Genomic DNA, 20,225 nt, shown 5'->3' with positions numbered 1-20,225 from the left:
CTCGTCAGGCTCTCTTCTTGGCTGCAGTGGTTATTATTATATTTACATGCTTCCAGCTCCCGTTTCTGCTCGATGACAGCTCGTACTTTTCCTTTTTCTCCCTCCCTCGCTCACAGACACATAACGGGTATGGCAGTCCATTCTCCCTGCAGCACGGACTACACTGCCCATGATGCTACATTCTTTAGAGCTATACCTGTAGCATTCTGCAACAACAACAGGCGCTCTCTCACCCAGGAAACACGCAGAGAGAGAGCGTCACCCTGTAACCATGGCAACCGTAACGCTGCCGCCTGGAACAACAGAACGTAGCTGTCAAACAAAACCCAAACAGTCCTGACCCGCCACAATATGAAACAGGGAAGTACCGCCGTGTAATCCATTTATTTCAACAAAGTAACTGTATTCTAAATACCACCTTTTTAAACGGTAACTGTAACGGAATACAGTTACTCATATTTTGTATTTTAAATACGTAACGGCGGTACATGTATTCCGTTACTCCCCAACACTGCCAACAGTAAAATATGGTGGTGGTAGTGTGGACCTGGAGGACTTGCTGTGGTGAATGAAAAATTTGTTTGATGATCTGAACATTTAAATGTGACAAACATACAAAAAATAGGAAATTAGGAAGCAGGCAAGTTCAAACATCGGATCCCAGATCAACCAAGAAGATACCACAAATGTTTGACTTGGATGTTTCAGGTCAGGCGGACGTACTTACAGTGAGCTCTTCTGCAGAGACATTGAGCTGAAAGCGGCCGTCTTGGTGAGCTGCTTTGAGCATCGGGTTTAAGAACTGGTCTGCGGTAAAAACACCATTTGCATTAATAGCTTTCCACGTACAAATACATGTTTTTTCAATATATTTAAATAAAATTGTTTTTATTTTATTTTTTTACAAATAAACCTCTGAATGTTAAAGAGGCAGGAAGCAGCTGCTGAGGTGCATGGATGGGACACTGTTTGATCATCCTTTATCTGGTTTCAGTGTTTACATAACCTCGACACTCTTTGGCTCAGTGTCTTGACTTGACTTGAGGAGAAATGTTCCAGTTTCAGATTCCAGTCTTTTGTGGTGATTTGAAGCCTCAGTTTCCTGTTCTTGGCTGAATAGATGTGACACCTGGAGGAGTCTTCTGCTGATTTTGGTTTAAGGTTCAGAGACGCTCTTCTACGTCCATTGGTTCTAACTTGGGTTTATTTCAGTTTCTGCTGCTCCTCTCTCTGGATATTTTTCTTTTTCAGACATTTTCTGTGAACCCAGAGATGTTTGTGTGGGAAAATCCCAGCAGATCAGCAGCTTCTGAAATACTCCGACAGTTCGTCTGGCCACGCCACGTTTACAGTCACTCAAGCGCCATTCTGAAGCTCAGACTGAACTCCAGCAGGCCGTCTTGACCATGTCTATGTGTTAACCAACATACATGCTGTTTTTCATGATTCTTTCTTTTGTGGCAGACTTCCAAAGCTACAAATTCATCTGAAACTTGTAAAGCAACAACAAGTGGATGATCCAATATTAACAAGGACTTGGCAACAGTGGGGAGGAAGAACTTCCTTTAAACAACCTCCAGGAGGACCGAGCTCAGGGAGGGCCACCCCTCTGCTGTGACTGGTGGGGGGTGAGGGGATAGAGAAGACAGAAACATTGCCTTCTATAGTACCTGGTGGAATTTCACTTCACAAAGGTGTAAATTACCTGAAAAATAAAAGACACAAGATAAACAGAGTGTCTACTGCTAACCTGAAATCCAAAAGTAGATCATCTTGTCTTCAGTCAGGTGACTTGGATGGAAAACCGATTCATTGATGACAGCAACCGTGTTGTTGTACTTGGTCAGTCCCTGGAAGAGGTGGAGCCCCACAGTGACCAACGAGATCATTATTAGACCCCTACGTGTCCCCCAGTACTGAAGAATTACTGCAGATTACACCATTTAAAGGAGATCCAGCACTGCTGTGTATTCAATTATGTATCTAAAGTTATTATTTACCTTGTGGTATGATTCGATGTAGTTTGCTGTGATGACAGGAGCGGCAGCGATACCGATGTCCACGCTGATGTCTCCATCAGTGAGGAACTGCTCTGCAGTGTTCAGACACATGGATAAAATAGAAAACTTCAAAAAATGGTCGATTACAAAGACCTGATTTCTCTGGTATCTCACTGAAACAATCATATGTTGTTCCTTTGAAGTGTTGCTGGCATGCCTGCACGCATTTATAGGAAACTGTGGAAAGTGAAGCATTTTCCCCACTTTCTGTTGCTTTGAACATGTGTAGTGATAATTTAAAGAAGTCTATTCTCCTTGGTGTGTATGATCAGGGACAACAGGAAGAAGAAGTTGAGCAATGACTCGTCACCACTAGGGCTGCCACGATTAGTCGACTAGTCACGATTACGTCGACTATCAAAATCGTCGACGACTGATTTAATAGTCGATGCGTCGTTTGAAGCTTTGTAAGATCCCAAAAGACGCAGGAATAAGTAGTAGGATTTAAGAGTGTAATAACGGACTGAAACAGAAGATGGCAGCACTGCATGTACAAGGATGCCAGCTGCGGTTAAACCCCGAAGAAGAAGAAGCTGTGTCCCAGAATTCATAGCGCAGCCCAGCTCAGTTTCCAACAATGGCGGCAGCTAGTTTGTTTTAATATTACTCTTATTATTCTTTCTGGGTCACAAAATAAACGTTTAACATATTTTCAGGCGAGAATGTAGCTGTGTAAACCTCAAATATCTGCTCAGTTTATCAAGACACCACATATTTTCAAAAGCGCTCTGACGTTTTCAGAGACGTCTGTTAGCCACTAGCTCGATAGCTAGCCGGGGGCTAGGCTAACTAGAGCCGTGAGAACACCGGACTCCCGGCAAATCGTTTTCAAACCCACCGCCGTCTTTCGCTACTCAGGTTAAACATGATATATAAGTCACTTAGATAACTTAAAAATGTTATTGTTTGGCTTTTTTTTTTAGTATTTTATTTGTTCCTGAGTAAATCGGTTTGGCTGAGATTAAAGTTATAGTTTTTACACAGCTGAATAAACATCAAGCAGACAGCTGATTATCAGAAGTGTGAGATGCTCGAGAATATACTCCGGTGTCCTGTTATATTTTAGATAACAAGGAGTTTATTAAACTTCACCGAAACAATCTGCAAATTTCATTAAAATTTAATAAACTATCATCTTGTCTTTATTTTTAGTTAGCACATACCTTAAACACTTAAAGCTGTAAGCTAATGATAGTTATATAAGAGCAGATGCTGCTGGTGCAATAAGCTGTACGTTTTACGTCCAATGGATGATGATCTGATTAGTCGACTAATCGCAAAAATAATCGGTGACTATTCAACTATCAAAATACTCGTTTGTGGCAGCCCTAGCCACCACTGAGAAAAAATAATCCATAACATGAAAACTGACGCTGTACAAAATCACATCACAGCTGCTTCATTGTCTTCATTGTATGTTTTTATGATCAGTCCTGATACATTCTTAAAGCTTTGAATACATTAATGGAGCAAGAAGATAAAGCATCAAAAAATGGAAAAAACTACCACGATGAATGTGGAACAGAACACAAACCTAACCCAGGAATGGTGACTGCTGATGGGGGTGGCTTGTTGAGAGGTCAAACAAACTGGTACATGATGTACTTACAAAGTTTGGGGTTGATTCCAAGATCAATCTGAGAGTCAATCTCAAAGTCAACTGAATGTCCGAAGTTAACACTAAAGAAAAAGAAAAATACAAATGAGAGAAAGGTCAAAGATCACAGGAAACAGGAGGGATTACTAATCCTCCCCGCCTGAGAATTAGTAATCACCCAGTCGCTGAAAATAATGTAATTCAACTAAAAAATGTTTAAAAACACCCACAAAATGCACAAAAGTCCATCTATCTGTGCTAAAAACAAAGGATTAGTGCAGTGGTTTTGCAAAGGTTAACTAAACGTTTTTCCCGTCAGACTCAAACTGCAGCAAAGCTATCCTAGCTAGTCCTAGCTGTTTAAACTCTGTGTCAAAGTTTAAAATACAACTTAAAAAACAACCAAACAAAGAAAAACTAGACTTTCAGTCATTGTTGAACTGAATCATTTCTAAAGCCCTGAAAACAAAATGACATCAGATCGCTGCTGTGATCACATCAATGAGAAATAATCATCGATTCCAAAGTGAAGAGTCATTCGTTCACATCAAATTGGAAGTTTTGGGCGCGTTGGAGTATGAAGAGCATTAGCATGAAAGAAAGTCGGTCTCCATAGAGACCCGTGTTAAAACTATAACCTGTTTTGAGCAAAACCAGGGCTGCTCTCTAATGCGAACGTGGATTTGATTTTTTATGGTTTCAATTAGCTTGTTGCTTCTCTGATCTTGTTTTAAAGGTAACAATTGTACAGTATGTGGCTAAACTACAACCAAACACAACTGCGTCACAGTCCAGTATCCACACTTCTCATCAGACAAACAGTAAGATGATTCAGCGAGGTGATGTGCGGTAGTCTCTAAGAATCTGTAGATCAGATTATATGGTGGTGTGTGTGTGTACAAAGTGCCACTGTCGGTCACACATACTCACAGCCAGTTGCCGTATCCATACTGGATGGTGCCCTTGAACACTGCAGACACATTGCTTATCTCCATGGCGATGCCTTCACCTGGATGCAGCTCAAACGCGCTCTGACCAATCGACAGGTTGTGAATCTCCAAACTGGACGGTGAAGGACGGACACGCTTTTACACCACGGGTGTCACATATATGTTTATAGTGTGCGCGCATGCGTGCGTCTACTCACTTGTCCAGGCCGTACGTGACCTTTCCGATGAAGAGCAGGGACTTCTCCCCCTTCGTGCTCGGGTATCGGGCGTGTTGAAAAGCAGCCTCGATCACTTTGGTGGTTTTCTCATTCACTGCAAAGATAAAAGCACGTGTTGTGTTGTGATCTGTGGTGACCTAATCTGACAGATGAGCCGACGTGAATACATCCCATTAAGTAAAACTTTCAGAACTGGGTGAAAACACATCTTATTTTCCATTTAAATGTTTGCATCTTTTTGTTTATTAGCACCAAATTGCAAAACATCAGTGAGGAGAAAAGAAACTTTAACACAACCAGACGGAGGTTTGTGGCAGACAGATGTGACGTGACCTTCACGTGATGACCAACTGGATGAAATTCATGTTAAAGCTGAGAAAGTTTGCTGCTATTTCACTGCAAACTGGGAAAACTATCCGGAAACTTCCCTGAATGTATGTGTTTGAATAAAATCGTCACTCTGTTCCTGCTCTTTGGTTCCAGAAAGTCGCTGCTTGAGTGGATGATTAGATAAAATCAATAAACGGAGTCAAATAAATACCAGGGGAAAAAAAGCATCCAAATCAGACTCACGCACGACAGCAGCGGGGTAGGTGAGCCTGCACACAGCTCCGGTGAATCTGTAGGCTGAAGCGGGGTCCTGCAGGCAGCAGTGGGATGTCCCGAAGCAGGACAGCAACGACAGCAGCAGCAGCGGGACTTTGCCGGGCATCGTGCACGAGGTGGTTTTCCCTCTCTGAGAACTGCCTGAGGTGTCTAACCTGTGGACGGTTCTGTCGGAGCACAGCAGGTGAATCCCGGTTCCCTCGGTTCTGGCTTTACTAACGGATCATCAGGAACATGGAAAACTGCTCCTGATATCTGTGCTGACAGAGAAAGACAAGTCTTGTGCTTCAGACTCGTTGAAAGGACAAACACTGACTCAGGTCCGTCCCCGTTAAAGTAAACTGATCAAAGTCCAACCTGTCCTATCACCTCAGGTATGAGCACAGACTCTGGAGTTTTGAACTCTTCAGCAGGACAAAGAATGCATCCCTTTCTTTTCAAACGGTGACAAAACAAGAAGCAGAAGGCAACACTGCCTGCATACGTACCCCACAAAGACGCCTTAAAAGTGAGCAAAAGGACGCGGAGCCTCTGATTCCAGCCTTTCCTCCTCTCATCAGGGGACTAACATTCAGGGCAGCGTTCCTGAATAAATGCAGGGTCACAATGAAACAGGAGCTCCCTGTAAGAGGAGACGAAAGGGGAGGTACAGCTGACGGAGCCTGGACGTAACAACAAAGGGGGCACTGATCTAGCTGGGGCTTTAACAGGAATCAATAAGTGTGGGTGTTTCATGTGCGATGACATCAGCTGACTTTATTGATTGGTTCTTCCACTCTAAAAACACGAGTGTGAGACGAGAGGCTGTGGGAGGCACAAGTTCACCAAACCTGGACAAAGGCAGCTCGCTCTCAGCTGCTGCAGATGATTGGTCCGGTGACACGAAGCTGCTTATTGCTCTGATCCTGAAAGGTTCTCCACACTGCAGGTACTCCCGAGCTCTGAAACCAAGTGTCAAGCAAAACATCTACATGAATGAAGAAACGTCGCTCAGCAGTTTATCTTTCTGTGCTTGTGCTATCAGCACATGAACATGAGCTCACTGCATGAGGATCCAGCGTGGCTGTCTGTAGCTTCCTGTCCTGCACAGCCTAACTCCAGCAGGTGGATGAGCTACTTCCTTGCTCCAGTTTGCTTCCCACACGTTACCTGTTTACACCGAGAGGGGAGGCTGGAGCAGAACACTCTGGAGGCGGAGCTACAACATGCATTTTCTGGACACTTATTCATCAGCTACAATAACACCATATGGAAAAAGAAGACTGCCCCCTGGTGGTGAAAGGTTTGACTTTGCTTGCTTTTCCTGTTACCAGGACATTTTGCACTACCTAAATAATTATTTCTGACTTCTAATGCAATAACCTGTATTTGTATCTGATTATATTTTAATTTCAAAAGGAAATACACTAAAAGTCATTTAATAACAGGAGGCTTACACCTCTTGGATGCAGGCAGCAAACTTTTAGAGAGCAGCCAAACTTTGCATTGGCCTGTTTTTAACTAGTGGATTCTACTTTGTATTAATTATTTGCATTCGGCTCAAGATAACCTGCAAATATAACTGTTAGCTTGCTGTGCTGGACCTATAATTTCAATGTATTTGTACTGTGACTGTGCCTGCAGGCAGCACATGCAGTGGGGAGACTCATCAAACTCAAACATCAGAAGAAACAAATCCACAAAATAAGGAATCATTAAAGTTAAGAATATTTATTGCATCCATTATTGGAAAACACTTCACTGTACAGCATTCATCCATTTGTAATGGAAAGATGATTAACAAAGAAATTTCCAATCACACACTGTGACCCACGAGCGACCGTCGTCCCCTCACAGGGAACCGGAGTGCTAACACCCGGGCTTAAGCGCTAAGCAAACTAGACTGGATTACAGGAAGGGCTGTGACCTTTAACCTCTGCTAAAAGCTGCTTCTTTTCAGAGGCATTGTTATGATATTAACATCTGTTTATTCTCTGCTGAGGACCAAAGAAAAAACCCAAAACAAACACAGCTGATGAACTGAGAGCAGATGGGCAGGTACAGCAGGAACGCTCCACATTTCAGTTTCACATCGAGTCACACTTTAAAACGAAACGTTGTCCAGTCTCTGACAGTAAAAGCAACTCAGCATTAATAGAAATCACAACCTCTCTTTGCATAAGATACATGTTATAAAGTGCTTCGTGTACATACAATAGAATTACAAAACTTATTTTAAACTGCACCATCACTGTTTTACAGATTGATTTCAAATTGTATTTGGTCACAATTGCCACTCATGAAAATAACATGAGGAGTAAAGTGTCGTTTTCACTTGTGTTAATGTGGATGTTTGGACAAACCTTCAGCTTGTTTCTGATTAACTATAAAAAGTGTAAGGAAGTAAATAAAGCTCCCTGAATATGAATAACAGAAATCCTTATATTTATAATTTTGAGGACTCTGATTTTAAAAATTCAATGCGAATAAGTTTAGCCTCTTTTGGAAGAGGCGAACGTTTCAGTGCGATTGAGTGTTACAGACACCCGTGCACCCACGCGTCCTCGGATGAGCCGAATACTGATTCACGCGGCGACCACGGCGTGGACATGATTTTAAATCAGAAGGCATGTGGATGTAAACGTCGTTACATGAAGAGCGTTTTAGGCACAACAGTTTCAGCTTTCAGGAGGATTTTCGGCACCCGCTGCCACTTTGTGCTTAATGGGCAAAAGGAGGGACTGATCAGGGTGGGGGGGTGTATGTGGTCAGGTCAGCTGGGATGCTGTTGGAGGATTTATTAATATATTTTCAGGTCTTGCATCTTTTGATTCTGTCCACATTTTTTGGCAGTTCTTGGGAATCTTGCTGGTGTGGTTTGCTTCCCGCTCACTTGAAAGATCAAAGTCACAGGAACTCGGAGCACTGAGGTGCAGCGCTCTGTCTGCGTCCATTTATTAGTCGGTAAACGCCTTCCACCCACGCTTCAAGAAACATCTCCAGAGATGACAGAAGAGCGGGAACTGTCTGCAATCAGTCCTCCGTCCCAGATGTTGAGTTAGGCCACAGCTTGAGCGGCCTCGGGTACGAGGGAGGAGAAGAAGGTTTTGAAGAAAACCCAGGCCGTCCACATGACGGACACTCGGTGAGGAGGCACCAACACCGCTGTCATCGTTCCCTCTGATCCTTCAGCTGCTGGTTCATCCTGCTGTCTGTCGGCGTGCTCACCTGCCTGAGGAGACACACGTCACACATGCAGCACTTAACTCACCCACTACAGCAAACATCAGGGCCTGTGTGCAGGTTAGCGACTCGACCTGATCCTGGTCTCTCTGCTAGCTCATTTCAAAAACATACTCTTTTCTCAGTGTGCAGCATTTAGGTGGAGTTTCATCAAATGTAGGAAAAAGTGAACAAGAGAGAAAAATGATGAGTTTCTTACTGGATTCAGGTTTGGGTTCCTGTTCTGGTTCTGCTGGTTCTCGGGGGGCTGTAGCTGGTTGGGTTCTGGGACCTGCACTCTCCTTCTGAAGGGAAACCAGCCGACGGTGTGTCTGGAAAACAAGGCAGGAAGTTCAGGGGTTACAAGGAAAAGCTAACTATCTATAATCCTGAAAGAAGCTCCAAAGGTTTGTAACGTCACATTGTGGTTGGATCTTCCTGCACCGCACTAGTCTCCATCAGAATGCTGGATCAAGAGCTCAGGCCTGTGGTTAAAAACGTCTTGCCCCCCATTTTCTGCTCCCTGTGGTTAAGGAAAATGCTGCACCACCTAAACACCAGTTAGTTAAATCTGAAAGTGAACACTAGGGGTCAGCAGCGAGCAGCTGGGTACGGCACAGCGCTCGAAAACATGACCTCACAGAACTCGATACGAGTCATTTATTGAGAAAAACTAAATGTCAGATCAGATTTCTGCTTAAGATGAGAAGCTGAAGACATTACACATGACATTTAAGCACTTAATGAAGTTGTCACGGCAACAAAACACGTGAGTCTAGAGCCTTTTATTCCAAAAACTAAGTGATTAGAAACTGTAACTGCGCTGACACCTGTGAACTCATGTGTGAGGATTTAAAGTCTACCATCATGATTAAAAGTAAAACAAAAACAGAACTGAGCCGTAGAGGTCATAGGTCAGCAAGAGGGAAGTGGGCCGAGGGCAGCATGGCTGATGATGACCGCGTGATCTCCAGTCTGAGTGTAAGCACGACCAGCAGCAAACCCTTCAAACGAAGCCTTCGGGGAGCGCTCCTTTCTTTAACAGCTTCCAGAGTTTTAAGACTTAAAGAAAACTTTTTAAAGGAAGTGGGTCAGCACATCCTGCCAACACGGCTGATAGATGTCAACAGCAGCTCGTATGCGTCACGATAGGCTATCAGTGCAGCCATGATTAATGAAATCACTCGACTTTAAGTCAGCAGGACACAGCTGAGCCCGGAAACTCCCTCCTTTACAGAGAGATGCAAATATTTCAAAGCTTATTACAGTAAAATGATTGTGTGGCAGCCCCGCAGCATGAGGAAGTACTGCGGTCTAAGCCTTTTCAGTAAGAGGAAGTTCAGGCTTTCTTCAGTGGTTTAGACTCACTCCAGGACAGGAGTCAGTACGTATGAAGAAACCGAGTACTGACAGAAACATGACTGATATTCGTTGACAAGAAAAAGCAATAATGTTAAAAGAAATGACACTTCATTTAACTGAACGTGTCTGCTGTCAGATTATATTCTAATGCACTTTAACAGTAAATCATTGAAAACGTTTATTTTACTTTGAGAGGTGACGGGTTTCAGATCATAATTTACATTTTTATAGCACAATATTTGTCTCCTTTCCTGCACAACACCAAGAAGTTGGCAAAGGCTAAGCCGCTCTATAATAAGGCTGCTCCCTGAACAGTACGGATAGAAAGAAATAGTTTGTTTTTCCACTAAATTACCAAGAAATTAGTAACTGAAGCACCTGCAGTGCTTAACTTATTCATTTGTCTTCTGTAGCAGTGGTAGAATAGTTATGTTAAGCTTTAAGTTTATGTCTCGCATATTTCCACAACCATATCCATAATCACATACTGTGTATGCTACCGGTGCATATAGTGTATTATCTTATTTTTAATTTGTTTGTACTTTTTTTGTATTTTTCCTTCTGATATCTGTACCTGAGCTGAGGTAAAAATTTCCCCGTCGTCGGATCAATAAAGTCTTAAAAATCTGACATTACTGCCTTATTTTATTTATTTTATTCCTAGAGTATTTAAAAGTAGAATGGGAGGCAGAGCCTTCAGTTTTCAGGCCCCTCTTCTGTGGAACCAGCTTCCAGTTTGGATTCAGGAGACAGACACTATCTCTACTTTCAAGATTAGGCTTCAAACTTTCCTTTTTGCTAAAGCATATAGTTAGGGCTGGACCAGGTGACCCTGAATCCTCCCTTAGTTATGCTGCAATAGATGTAGGCTGCCGGGGGATTCCCATGATGCATTGAGTTTTTCCTTTCCAGTCACCTTTCTCACTCACTATGTGTTAACAGACCTCTCTGCATTGAATCATATCTGTTATTAATCTCTGTCTCTCTTCCACAGCATGTCTTTATCCTGTCTTCCTTCTCTCACCCCAACCAATCACAGCAGATGGCCCCGCCCCTCCCTCAGCCTGGTTCTGCTGGAGGTTTCTTCCTGTTAAAAGGGAGTTTTTCCTTCCCACTGTTGCCAAAGTGCTGCTCATAGGGGGTCATATGATTGTTGGGTTTTTCTCTGTATCTATGAAGCGCCTTGAGGCGACTTTTGTTGTGATTTGGCGCTATATAAATAAAATTGAATTGAATTTTAGTGTACCTACCACTAAATATCAAGTGTTACCAAAACTGCTCTTACAGCAGCTCGAGTCTAATTTGTACAGGTCTGCTAGACAAATACATAGAATACATATTTCTTATATCGGTCTGTATAGGGACCTTTTTGTTCCCCCTGCTGGTATAACAGGTTTAAAGGATCCATGTCCTGAAGGTGGGGCTCTGTGCATACACACCCATCGGCTCCGTCTGTGACTCAGACAGGCTGCTGGGCTTTAAATGGGCGAGGCGTGTTGGTGTGCAATTCACCGAGAGACGCTAAAAAGGGAGAACTCAGAAAACCAGACTCTTGTTGACCCCTGAGAGTAAAATCTAGTGATTACAGCAGCTCTCTGAACCCACAGCTGCACACTTACAGGTACATGAGGAGCAGGGTGCCCATCACCAGCAGGAAGCGGCTCAGGTTGGAGTTGAAGTACACGATCATCATCAGGACCCCGAATCTTGCAGCAGAGTACAACCAGTCCAGCCAATCGCGCTCCATGCCCTCCTCATCCTCCACAACGGCTCCGCCCTGCGCGTTCATCCGCATGTTCTGGTTGGCCTCCCCGGCGTTGATGAAAGCGCCATCCTGCACTGGATTCTGATTGGCTGGCAGGTTGTTGATGGGGTTCTGATCAGCTAGCGGGGCAGGGACGGGCACTTGGTGGGCGGGAACAGGAGGGTACTGGCCAATGGTTGGAGCTGTTGTGGGAATGCTGCCTGCTGCTGCTAAAGCTGCGTGGCTGGAGGTGGAAAATGAGAATTAGAGCAGTCAGACAAACACAAGACGTGGCTGTGGGTGTAAAACCTTCAGTGTGTGAAGTAGGACTCACTATTGCATATAATACTGTCGAGCGTAGACATGCTGGAGCCACAGCAGCTGCTGGGGGCTGTACAGGGAGTAGGTGGGAAAGGTTGGCTGGGTCATCTGAGGAGCTCCAGTCCTGCCGGGGACATGACACAAGACTGTTAATCTTCGCTTCCCTTTAGGACATCTGCAGTCGTTTATACGCGAGAGAACATCTCTGTGCTGGGACTGTGTTTGCCTTCAGTCCCATAGAGGACTGCAGCAGAAAGAGTCCGCTACGAAGCCGAGCAGGCACTGAGTGATGGTGGGTTGCAAAGCGGCCTGCAGATGCACAGCAACTGTAGACTAAAGCAGCTTTAATGCGATGAATAAAATGAGATTTAGTAATTGTGTGTGTAGAGCGGGGTCAGCGGAGCTCCAACTAACATGCTTGATTATTTTCAGTCTTCTTGGTTCCAGGAACTATAGTCACCATCTCTGTTTGTTGGTGGTTACTTTTGAAAATTCAAAACACTTTGATGTTTGCTGTGAGCTCCTGAAACAGTGATCTTTGATACTGGTTCCACAGGTAGTGCTCTGCACTGCTTAAATGAAATTAACTACAAATTATACCTTAATCAGTGGTCCCCAACCCCCGGGCCTCGGACCGGTACCGGTCCGTGAGTCGTTTGGTACCGGGCCGCGAGAGTTGAGGCTCAGGTGTGAAATGTATAGTTTTCAGGGTTTTTATCGGTTTTCAGCGTTATTTTGTTATCGTTTTTATCGTTTACTCGGTTTTCCTGGGTCTTTTCACGTGTGTTATGAATAAATTTTCTTTTTTTCGGTACCAGTACTAGTTTTATTTTGTTGTATTTATCCGCCACACCTTAACCCTTTAAGACCTACCATAGAACCAAGTCCGACAGAGCTTATATTATATTTTTACATGCTGTGGAGCCATTTTTGGGAGCATTTCAAGTTGCTATACATCAATACAACCATTATAGCCCAAATTTTAATAATATGTCTGCATTAAGTTCATAGTAATTACATAAATTGCAAAAAAGTGCAATAAACTACGAAAAAATTAAAAATGGTTTTTGCTTTTTTAACATATATTTCTAGTTAGAGAAATTTAAGAGGCTTATCCCTCAAAACTGTAAATACAAAAAAGTTGCACAAAATAGTTTCCCACCACAGGAAATTTATTTTGAGTGTCTTCATAGTTTTATTTTTGAAATACACCAATTTTTATACACTGCAGGAAAAACGAAAATAAATATTATAATGCAAATTTGCAAAAAAGCAGCATATGCATCAAAATAAACTATTTCCAGCAGTGCAATATGAGTCCTAAGCATCCCAGAAACAACACAGAAAGTCAGAAAGTCAAACATAACTTTTAAAAACACCAGTATAGGCTCATGAGGCCCTGGTGGTAAAAAACTACATTTCCACAAAATGACGTCACTTCCTGTTTCGGGCAGGTCATGGTGGACATGCGATAGTTCGCGCTGACGTCTAATCCAATGTAGGAAGTGTTACAAACAGCTGATCGGATCGGCAAAGCGTGTTTCTGGAATATTATGTTTTTGTTGCTGCAAGTGCTTTTTATGCAGTTTTTGCAAAACTATATGTGGAAGGAAACTGTGACCGAGGACAAGCTGATGGCATAAGATGTAAGTACAACTCCTCTGGTTTCATATGCAAAAAAAATTATTGCGCTAGCTCACGTGGTTGCAGAGCTACCGGGATTTAAAAATAGTTACGCAAAACAGAGCGTGCTGCTCTGACCGGTTTTAAAGGGTTAAAGGCCGGTCCATGAAAATATTGTCGGGCATAAACTGGTCCGCTGCCTTAACCCTTTAAGACCTACCATAGAACCAAGTCCACCAGAGCTGATATTGTATGTTTACATGCTGTGGAGCCATTTTTGGGAGCATTTCAAGTTGCTATACATCAATACAACCATTATAGCCCAGATTTTAATAATATGTCTGCATTAAGTGCATAGTAATTACATAAATTGCAAAAAAGTGCAATAAACTACAAAGAAAAATTGAAAATCGTTTTTGTTTTTTTAACATATATTTCTAGTTAGAGAAATTTAAGAGGCTTATCCCTCAAAACTGTAAATACAAAAAAGTTGCACAAAATAGTTTCCCACCACAGGAAATTTATTTTGAGTGTCTTCATAGTTTTACTTTTGAAATACACCAATTTTTATACACTGCAGGAAAAACGAAAATAAATATTATAATGCAAATTTGCAAACAAGCAGCATATGCATCAAAATAAACTATTTCCAGCAGTGCAATATGAGTCCTAAGCATCCCAGAAACCACACAGAAAGTCATAAAGTCAAAGATAACTTTTAAAAACACCAGTATAGGCTCATGAGGCTATATGGTAAAAAAAATACTACATTTCCGCGAAAATGATGTCACTTCCGGTTTCGGGCAGGTAATGGCGGACTTGCAAAAGTTCGCGCTGACGTCTATTCTAAGTAGGAAGTGTTACAAACAGCTGATCGGATCAGCAAAGCGTGTTTCTGGAATATTATGTTTTTGTTGCTGCAAGCGCTTTTTATGCAGTTTTTGCAAAGCTATATGTGGAAGGAAACTGTGACCGAGGACAAGCTGATGGCATAAGATGTAAGTACAACTCCTCCGGTTTCATATGCAAAAACAATTATTGCGCTAGCTCACGTGGTTGCAGAGCTACCGGGATTTAAAAGTAGTTACGCAAAACAGAGCGTGCCCGCTCCGACCGGCTTTAAAGGGTTAATCCACCTTAAAAGCAGCTACATGTTTGCAATTTAAATACGGCCTGACACAGAAAACAGTGGCCCCTCAGAAACACAACCTGCAAAGCACTGTGGCTTCTTCCATGTTCTGCATCTTTATCACGAATGATGATTTTTAAGTTCAGCTTTTGGGGTTTTTGTTGAATGTCGCTGACAAACAATAACAACGATCCAGAAATCACATGATCAGGATTCGACTGTTCTTCAGCTTTTAAAAGGTTAGTTTAACCGAAGGCCACTTGGTTTTGAAACTGGGATTCCCCCAGTGGGGAAGTGGAGAAGGGAAGTCAGCGCTGGCTTACTGTACAGTTAGCAGTCATAGCTGCGTTGTATTAAAGGTGAATAAAAAATGTTCAGTGGTTTGGCTGCAGAGCGGTCATTCTCTCTGACGGTGCAAACACTGCTACGATGGATTAAAGCACACTGAAACACAAGTTGTTGCTTACATGGCAGCAGGAGGCCACACAGGAGTCTGTGGAGGAGACACTGGAGTCTGTGTGTGTGCTGGAGCTGCGGAGGCCGGCCTCCTCTGCCGCAGCTCTGGCGGGCTGGGAGTCTGGGCTGGTGTGGGCTGTGGACTGGAGGAATGTGGCTCTTTGGCCTGCAAAGGGAAGAAGAGTTTGATGTCATTTTTTTCTGCAAACTCCCCAAAACAAAATAAAACAAACAAAAAATCCCCAGCAAGAAACATCTGCTGAGACCTGTGTTATCAGATCTACCACATTTTGTTTCTGCAGCTTTGTTTCCGGCTTGGAAGTGTACTGATACTGATGCGTGCCAGCTTTAGTGTGTGGGCTGACTTCTGGTAGATAACAGCTGAAGCAGAACAGTTGCACTACACAGCGGGGCAACAATAAGGGTGGAGGTGAAGAAGCACATCTGCAGCGCTCTTTACCAGAGTGTCTTGAGGTTACTTACAAAACCTCACACTGATTTCTTGATTGGAATTTGTAATCATCAGAGCGCAAACTAACTCAGTCTGAAACTATCCTCGAAAATTCAACAAAACTTACAAAATATTTAGAAAAGCATTTGAAGTGCAAACTACACTGTTGCCTCAGGCAGGTATCATTTCTGAGACACGAGGATGGAACAGACCACACACAAGGACGCTGTGTGTGAAACTAGCCTGTATGCAAACGTGGGGACACGAGGGCGACATGAAGCCAGCTGCTTTGTTTACAGGAGCTCAGAATTCAAATACCTCACCAACAGGAGCTTCACTGTGAACGTGCAGGTCGTTATAAAGCCAGGAGGACTGAAACAGCGTGCTGATGTCAGAGAAAAGTCACTGGGTGTTACTTCTAAAGTGTTCTCACCTTGGGTCTGGCTCCCAGAGGTCCCTGGGCAGGACTCCTAACAGCACACACCAGGTGCAGTGTGGGAATTGAGTCCGTCTGTGGAAGTGGAGGTAAAACAGTTAAACAACATGTGACATCCACCCAACACATACAGACTTGTGTCTGAATGAACCCCGATTAAACTTGCCTGCAAAATTACACCAACGTACGAGCTCTGGAGGCCACTTAACGTCACCGCTGTCGATCCCACAGACTCTGATTATGAGGCGTGTTTACAGCCTGGTTTGAAAACTGTTCTGGCCTGCACTGACCGTGAACTTTTTTAGAACCCGAACATACAATTTGGGGCGTGGCCACGGTGACTTCCATTAGTGCCATATCTAGGGATGGGTACCGGTATCCGGTGCCATCATGGCACCGGTTCTGACATAAATGGTAGTAACCAGACTGAAAAGCAGCGCACATTTCGGTGCTTTTTTTTCCTGAGCTGTGATACACTTTGGATTCTAACCAATCATTTTACGTTTCCGAGGATAGTAGGCGGGTCCAGGTAGGTACGTTCTTTTAGAGCAGAGCTACAGATTAAAAATGCCCAAGGCGAAGCGGTCAAAAGTCTGGCTGTACTTCACAGCAAAAGATGCAAACTCAGCAGCTGCAACAAGTGCTTTAACCTAAGCCTTAAGCCCCAAGCCTAACTGATCTCCTGCCTTTTGCCCCCATATCAGGGGGCGTTGGGGCTTAAGAGGTTACGCTGATACTGTGATACTGTGCAAAGGAGGTAACACCTCAAATCTGATGAAACACCTGGCGACGCATAGCGTTTTTTTAAAAGCCCAGAAATGCGCCGTATTTGATAGCTTGCTGCGAGACCTCACACCGAGCACATCTACTGCAGGTGTGGTGCCTGTTATCGACCCGGAGTTAGCAACATCCCCCAAAAACCCGAAGAGGAGAGTCCTGGCCCCTAGCCCTGCCAGTGTAGCAGAAATGATGAGGATGATGATGCAGCAGCAGCCGTTCTTCTCTGCGTGAGTAGCTTCATGTTGTTCGTAATTTACGTTGAGTAGGCTAACCACGTTATTACATTAATGCATGTAAGGTGAACTAGCAAACACCATCATAGCTACATGCGGCTGTCTTCTTGTTTGATAGAGTGATGCCATATATGCCCTATAGCTGCAGAAATAGCTAACATTGTTATCTTTTTACAAACAGCTGAACATGAGAGGTTTTAGGACAAAGTTTGTGTTCTCCATTCTTTAAGCACCGGCACCGTTTCAAAAGTACCGGTTTGGCATCGGTATTGGATAAAACCTAAACGATACCCATCCCTAGCCATATCAGGCAGATGATAGGGGATGATAGGGCCTTCATCTGTGCTAATTTAAGCCACTGAACTAAACCAACTTGTTTGTGCTGTTGATGCTTCTGTGGAATCTTTTTCTCAGAAATAATCAAGTCATTTTGTACGACAGTGTCCAGGTTGTGACTTTTTCTTTTTGCATGTGGCCTTTCACTGCAGTGTGTGTCTGATAACCAGTGACAAATGAAAGGAAAAAAACTGCACCCTTGACCCTTACAGTGAGGGCAGCATGGCTCTGGTACGGTATGAAGCTCTTCTGCTGGGTTTGGGTCTACTCAGAGTAGCCAGTGGTTCTCAAACTGTGGATGACCGTGCCAACTACGCCAAATCAGTGATTTTTACAGAAAACAAACAAACAAAAAATGTCCATGGTTATTTTGTTTTGTTACAGTGCTGCATACAACTGAAATTTAAGTTTATATCTCCATCTCACCCTATCCCTGGCCTCCTTCACTACAGCCATGAATCCTCACTGAAGTCCTTTTCTTTTCCTCCTACCTCGCAGCACCATCTTCATCATCCTTTGTCCAACAGATTTGCTATTGTCCCCCCTGAACGTGTCCAAACCATCTCAGCCTCAGCTCTCAACCTTCTCAGTCCGAGCTGTCCCTCTGTTGCACTTTTCTATAGTGGTTCCTCCCGGCTGCCCAACGCTGACAGACAGTAAGATGAGTTTTGTTTGTTTTTCTAGTTTATAAGGAAGTGGGGTCAGGCCACAGAATTAAGGCTGCAGAAGCTCCAAAGCTTGCGTGCAGGTTTTCTACAGCTGTATGCTGATTGGTTTACAGAATAAATGGCTGACAGCTCCTTTGTGCACGTCTATCATGCCTTCTCAGGCAATATGAGCCTCTACTGGGATTCTTGAACAAAAAACATGAAATAGTCTGTCCTAGTTTTTGTGGCACAGCCCTTTCACAGGTCTCAGTAATTACTGTGTACTTCCTTATTCTCCTACAAGCAGCAGCGAGATAAAAGCAGCCCTCTTCCACCAGTTTGTCACCAGCATAGTGGCACATAATCAGCTCGTGACATTTACAACTAGCTCGTGTTATCATACACACCTGTATGAAGAGTCCGTTAATGTGCAGGTTATCAGGCAGCAGTTTGCCAGCGTAGATGAGCCTCTGGTCACTCACAGCCTGGAGACGAAACAAGCATAAAGTCAGTAACGGATCAGATCTCCTTGCTGCTTTGGGTTTGGTGGGGGAGGTTGTTTTTTTAAGGTACGAAACTGAAACCATGAAATATGGCCAAAGTCGAGTAATTTGTTTGCAGTAGATCACAGAGTTCTAATTGTAGTTTAAAAAAAAAGAATTCTTCGTATCAAAACAAAGAATAAACAATAAAACAAAGATTTTGATGAGAACATTTCGTAACCAGAAACACATGGCCAAGTTCCCACAACATTTGGGTAAACAGACGAAACCTGGCTCCTCACTTGAACCTTTTCAGTCCACTGCCTGTGCCTGGCTACAGCTGCCATCACTAGCCTCCAAACCCCACTGAAGCGTAGATCCGTCTTTGCTTCTCTGCTTCCGGTCCAAAACTGATGTTTGACATGTGTAGCCCCCCCCCCCCGACACACCTCTGGATGTGGTCTGAATAACACGAATGCGAAGTTGTACTTATTTCACAGACATAACTACAGAGAGATACCAAAACACCTCCATCGTCTGTACCAAAACAGGTTTTTAATTAAACAGAAAAAAATGACATGATTGCGAGCTCGCGCTCATGGGACTTTCGTGTGAGCGCGCGCATATACACGCGCGTGACCCGGGAAATGGCTGACAGCTCGTTTTTACTCTCATCACATTCCACAGCACAGCCGCGAATAGCTCCGCCGCCCTCTGTGTAAACTCACCGGTTTGGTCGGGTAGACAGCGGACAGGTGCGCTTTCAGCTCCTTTATGGTCCACTGCAGGCTCACTCCCTCGATGGTCCGGTCCTCCTGAGCCTGGTTGGGCGTCTTTATGATGAGAGTGATCGCCTTTTGTTCAGAATTTCCTGCATCCATTTTTACCGTCTGCCGGTTGTAATGGCGATGTGTGAGCTAGAAAAACAGGATGTTTTGTGACTCGCTGGACTCCCTAACACGAAGAACGGCCGGGGGAAAGTGCGTCTTATGTTAAAGAGAAACTGCAGTGACCTGGGTGGCTCTAGAAGTGTCTCCGCTGGTCCTCATACGGGACTTTAGAGGAGGAATGTTGTTTCCAAACACACTGTGGCCGCTCCTGATTGGCTACCGTCTGCTCGTGCTCAGACGTGGAGGCTTGCAGAATATTCGCCGCTTGAGCATGCGCAGTTATTGATTATGCTTCCAAAGATCGTTTATTTAGGAGTAACCCACACTCTGGTGCCATTTGAGAAGGTATCAAAAAGCAGAGATAAACGCGCTTAGACCCGGGCTAAAGTCCAAGTAAAGAGCGAACACACACCACCAAAGTGAAACATTTGTATGTTTTCTTTTGTACACTTCATGTGAGCTTTCTTCAAGGTTTTGCTTTTTCTGTTTTCTAAAACACAGTCATAGTGAGAGCTCCTGTCAGCTTCCGTCTCTGGTAAGAGAAGCAGCTGAAGTTACATCAGGCGTGTTACATCAGCTGTAAACTTTCAGATATTCCCACAAGATTTATCCAGGAAAGTGAACGGAGCCACAAGATGTTAACGACACATCTGAGCAAAACATCGGAATATAAATACTGCCGTGAAAAAATGACCAGATAAAC

General features: G+C 43.7%; 2 protein-coding genes across 2 annotated transcripts; both read right to left on the bottom strand.

The window, feature by feature from the left end:
• Positions 1-702: 702 nt before the first annotated feature.
• LOC148102328 (cholesteryl ester transfer protein-like) lies at positions 703-6,088 on the bottom strand. Its single transcript, XM_087842734.1, has 7 exons — positions 5,399-6,088; positions 4,805-4,919; positions 4,588-4,719; positions 3,647-3,740; positions 2,001-2,306; positions 1,751-1,850; positions 703-807 (listed from the first exon to the last, which is right to left on the bottom strand). The coding sequence occupies exons 1-7, from the start codon at positions 5,535-5,537 to the stop codon at positions 710-712; spliced, it is 984 nt and encodes a 327-aa protein (XP_087698860.1). The 5' UTR covers positions 5,538-6,088; the 3' UTR covers positions 703-709.
• A 1,037-nt stretch (positions 6,089-7,125) lies between these two features.
• herpud1 (homocysteine-inducible, endoplasmic reticulum stress-inducible, ubiquitin-like domain member 1) lies at positions 7,126-19,713 on the bottom strand. Its single transcript, XM_087844206.1, has 8 exons — positions 19,361-19,713; positions 18,558-18,635; positions 16,152-16,229; positions 15,279-15,433; positions 12,073-12,183; positions 11,614-11,982; positions 8,853-8,964; positions 7,126-8,642 (listed from the first exon to the last, which is right to left on the bottom strand). Exons 1-8 carry the CDS (start codon positions 19,511-19,513, stop codon positions 8,469-8,471), a joined length of 1,230 nt encoding a protein of 409 aa, XP_087700332.1. The 5' UTR covers positions 19,514-19,713; the 3' UTR covers positions 7,126-8,468.
• Between the last annotated feature and the right edge of the window lie 512 nt (positions 19,714-20,225).

The sequence above is a fragment of the Neolamprologus brichardi genome, chromosome 7 (genome assembly GCF_056152115.1).
Source record: "Neolamprologus brichardi isolate AB-2024 chromosome 7, ASM5615211v1, whole genome shotgun sequence".
NCBI classification, from domain to species: Eukaryota; Metazoa; Chordata; class Actinopteri; order Cichliformes; family Cichlidae; genus Neolamprologus; species Neolamprologus brichardi.
Note: the sequence above shows the minus strand (reverse complement) of the source record. Positions and strands in the feature narration are given on the sequence as shown.

Bases quoted from the DNA above. Each gene is read 5' to 3' on its own strand.
- LOC148102328 (XM_087842734.1), bottom strand. From the start codon at position 5,537: ATGCCCGGCAAAGTCCCGCTGCTGCTGCTGTCGTTGCTGTCCTGCTTC. The intron at 2,307-3,646 runs GTTTGACCTCTC...CAAGGAGAATAG, and splicing joins AGTACATCATGTACCAGTTT to ACTTCTTTAAATTATCACTA. The intron at 1,851-2,000 runs GTAAATAATAAC...CACCTCTTCCAG, and splicing joins ACATCGAATCATACCACAAG to GGACTGACCAAGTACAACAA.
- herpud1 (XM_087844206.1), bottom strand. From the start codon at position 19,513: ATGGATGCAGGAAATTCTGAACAAAAGGCGATCACTCTCATCATAAAG. The intron at 8,965-11,613 runs GTAAGTGTGCAG...CTTGTTTTCCAG, and splicing joins ACCCTGCTCCTCATGTACCT to ACACACCGTCGGCTGGTTTC. The intron at 8,643-8,852 runs GTAAGAAACTCA...GTGTCTCCTCAG, and splicing joins GGAACCCAAACCTGAATCCA to GCAGGTGAGCACGCCGACAG.